At 18.1% G+C, this 3,949-nt stretch overlaps 1 protein-coding gene across 1 annotated transcript in view; it reads right to left on the reverse strand.

Annotated features, from left to right (window-relative positions):
- Positions 1-2,973, reverse strand: part of PRSY57_0317700 (hypothetical protein) — a gene marked incomplete at both ends in the record, with an annotated part of 3,763 nt that extends 790 nt beyond the window's left edge. Inside the window, 13 exons of the mRNA XM_020114476.1 lie at positions 100-169; positions 254-394; positions 522-593; positions 741-814; positions 897-1,002; positions 1,111-1,190; positions 1,302-1,359; positions 1,505-1,555; positions 1,656-1,719; positions 1,893-1,935; positions 2,062-2,160; positions 2,292-2,502; positions 2,617-2,973. Coding sequence (XP_019970844.1) covers positions 100-169; positions 254-394; positions 522-593; positions 741-814; positions 897-1,002; positions 1,111-1,190; positions 1,302-1,359; positions 1,505-1,555; positions 1,656-1,719; positions 1,893-1,935; positions 2,062-2,160; positions 2,292-2,502; positions 2,617-2,973 — 1,426 coding nt within the window. Of the gene's footprint in view, positions 170-253; positions 395-521; positions 594-740; positions 815-896; positions 1,003-1,110; positions 1,191-1,301; positions 1,360-1,504; positions 1,556-1,655; positions 1,720-1,892; positions 1,936-2,061; positions 2,161-2,291; positions 2,503-2,616 lie in introns of the transcript that reaches the window.
- Positions 2,974-3,949: the final 976 nt, after the last annotated feature.

Here is a 3,949-nt window from a genome sequence, read left to right on the forward strand (position 1 = left end):
ATATATGTGTATATTTTATTTATTTATTATCATTAATTTATTATAATTTATTTATTATTATTATTTTTTTTTTTTTTTTTTTGACGTTATTTCCTTTACTTTTTTTCTCTTTCCACTGCTGTATCATAAATTTCTTTTCTACATCTTTGATGCTGTTTTTTTTTTGCTCCTGCTCCATTTTTTAAGAAATGTATGATGAGAAAATGAATAATTATTTACTTATGAATGTTATTTTTATGTTTACTACCCTTACGTTTATATTAATGATGTTAATTGTATTAATATATTTATTCTTCAAATTGTTATAGATCAGAAATTGTTTGTACCAAGAAATATGCTCAAGTATTTCTTCTTCACTCTTGTTTATACAATTTTTTAATACATTGATGATGATCTTTTCAATAATATAAAATATATATATATATATATATATATATATGTATATATTATTATTATATAAATAAATAGAATATGATATAATATTACTATCCTGGTTATTATTATTTTATTCATATTATTACTTCATCTCCTAAACAGATATTACTTTCATATACTTTCATAAAATAATTATTTTCATCATCACTCCATTTACCCTATAATATTGATAATAATATATAACCAAATAAAAAATGGGAATAACATAAATATATATATATATATATATATATATATATATATATATTATAATTATGTATATATATTTAAATTTTTAATTTTTTTTTTTTTTTTTTTTGTTGTACTGTTTTTCCTCCTATGTCTTCAATATGATTTCTTGTTTCTGCCAACTTTTGAATTATACTATATACACCTTTATCTTAAAAAAAAAAAAAAAAAAAATTTTAAATTTAAATATATATACATAATTATAATATATATATATAATATTATTTATTCACCTATGTTGGAAGACATATAGTTATCCTCTAAATATTTCAATATCCCTTCATCAATTGAAACTTCATGTTTCATAATTAGCATATATAGGGTAATATTTATATTATTCTAAGGTGTAATTAAAAAATATATAAATGAAAAATATAATGTACATATCTAAATATATCTTATATATATATATATATATATATATATATATATGTATCCATTTGTTACTTCTTCTATGCTTTTTTCTTTAAAATCTTCAAAAATATTTTTTGATAAAATGAAGTACTCCTTTTCATTTAAATCGGAAACTGATGTGAATTTACAAATATAGAATAATATAATATAATATAATATATATATATATATTCATTGACGTATTTTATTTTATTATTAATTTTTTTCTTATATCTATGGCTTACCAGAAGAACTTATGTTCTTCTTATATTCGGATATTGTTTTTTGTAAAGTGTATAACCACTATATATAAAATATATATAATATTAACTCGTAAATATGATATATAAATATATTTATTGAATATAATGTAAATATTAGGTGTCCTTCAAAAAAATATATTACATATTGTAATATATATATATATATATAAATATGTTTGTATAACCTCCTTATACTCATTATCTAAAAAGTCCTTATGTTGTTTAATACTCCTTCTCTACAATAAATGAAAATTGCGTATTATATTAAAAATATTGTTTAAAACAAAGGTTATATTATTACTTATTATTTTATTTTTTTTTTTTTTTTTTTATGACATTCAGCAAATTAATATGATCTTTGTTTATCATCTTGTTTATTTCTTTGTCTAATTTACGAAACCTATTCAAAAATATTTAGTTGTCATTGTATTAGCAAATAAGTATATTTATATGTAAACATTATGGTATATATTATATAGAAATATAAAAATTATAGGAACATAAAATATGATTATATGAAAATATAAAATAAGATCAAAAGAATAATAGATTTGGTAAATGGTTAGAAGTTACGAGGAAGTTAAGTATCGATATTTCATTTTCCATTCATTAATATCTATTATAATAAAAAAAAATATATAATATATAATATATAATAAAATAATGTAATAAACATATATGAAAACATATAATCGATAGTTTTTGTGCACATATTATACTTATTTTATTTTATTTTTTATACTTTTAACATCCATATAAAAGAGGTCATTTTTTGTTGTATTAAAGTCCATAGTGTTTTGAAAAGTTATTTTTTCATAAGTATCATGTAGAAGTAATTCCCCTATTTTAATATATTTCAAAAAGGAAGTAAAAAATTACATTTAAACATTATTATATGATTGTATTGTTTTTTTTTATATTAAATTGTTTTAATTGTTTACATATATATATATATAAATTCATTTAATTTACTTTTTTCTTCCTGAGTTTCTTTTTGATTTTCGGTGATAGCTATTTCATTTTTCTCTTCCTCTTCAACTTGAGGAATATAATTTTCTTCATTGTCTTTTTCTTCATAGTTTGGTATATCAGATTCTTCTTCCTTTCCTTCTACGTTTAAATGTTCTAAATCGTTACATTTTTGTTGTGATGCATCTTTATTTCTTTCCTCACTTGATGGTACCTTTAAATGGAAAAAAAAAAAAAAAATAATAATAAAATTTTATATTATGAAAATTGTAATTATTTGTTATATATACTATATATATATATATATATTTATATATATATATATTACATCATCAGATGTATTATCAAGATTATTATTAAAATTAACTTCTTGAGGTATTGAACAAACATTTTCCTTTAAACTATTGTTTAAAACATTTTTTTCTGCTTCTTCCTCATCTAAACATTTCAAATTATCATCTGATAAAATAAGATCCTCTTCACTATCTAGAAAACTCTCCTGTTCACATTCATTATTAGACAAGCTCCTGTTCATTTTATTTTTTTCTGAATATTGATCCTCTTGTTCTTTCAGTTCTTGCTCTACAGTATTCATATATTTCATAATTATTTTATTCTTATTATTGCACTTTTTGTCATCGTTTTCAAATTTATATTTAGAGAAAGAGTTTAAATTCTCCTTCATACTTATTACTTTTTTAAGTCGTAATGAAAGAAAAAAAATAAGGTTGTGAATGAGCTCTTTATGTTTTTAAAATATAAAACAATAAGAATAAAGATGGAACAATATTATGTAAATCCATAAAGTTAAAGGAACATTGTTATGTTTTTACATTTTCATTTAAGAAATTACATATAAATAAATAAATAAATAAATATATATATATATATATATATATAGTGAGAGACAGAAAGAAGGGGAAAAAAAAAAAAAAAAAACATTAATATTTGATACAATAAAACAATTATGGTTTAATATTTGAAACGATTATTTTGAACAAAATTTTTTTTGGCGCACACTAATAATAAAATATATAGAGAGAGAAAAGAAGAAAGTAAAATGCATAAAGATATGAACATTTCTTTTTAAAAAGAGGATGATGAAACTTTAAAAACTAAAGTATTTTTAACTATATTTAAGACATTATATAAACATATATATATATATATATTTTCCCTTTAAGATGTTTAAAATTGGCATTATGAAAAATCTCAAACGTATTATACGATTATATAAAAATGTTTATATATTCAAATAATAAGAAAAGCAATATTTAATACATAATATAGGTTCCATTAAATATCTAGAGTCCACATAAAAAATTTATACGACATGTGAAAGAATATTAATATAATAAATAAAATATTATATTACAAGTAGTATTATATATATGTGTATGTATACATATAATTTTTTTTTATTGGATATATAATATCTTTATAAGAAGACAGATTTTTTTTTTCTTATTTTTTTTTTTTTTTTTTGAATCATATAAGAATAAATATAAAATATAAACTTATATATTTTATCTATTTGATTTAAAAAACAAAAGAAAAAAAAAAATTTTAATTTTCTTTTATCTCTTTTTTTGTAATCATTTTAAAATCTGAAAATTGTATTTCTATAAATAATTTTCTTATTATGATGAATAATTTTTTTT

This window comes from Plasmodium reichenowi, chromosome 3 (genome assembly GCF_001601855.1).
Source record: "Plasmodium reichenowi strain SY57 chromosome 3, whole genome shotgun sequence".
Classification (NCBI taxonomy): domain Eukaryota; phylum Apicomplexa; class Aconoidasida; order Haemosporida; family Plasmodiidae; genus Plasmodium; species Plasmodium reichenowi.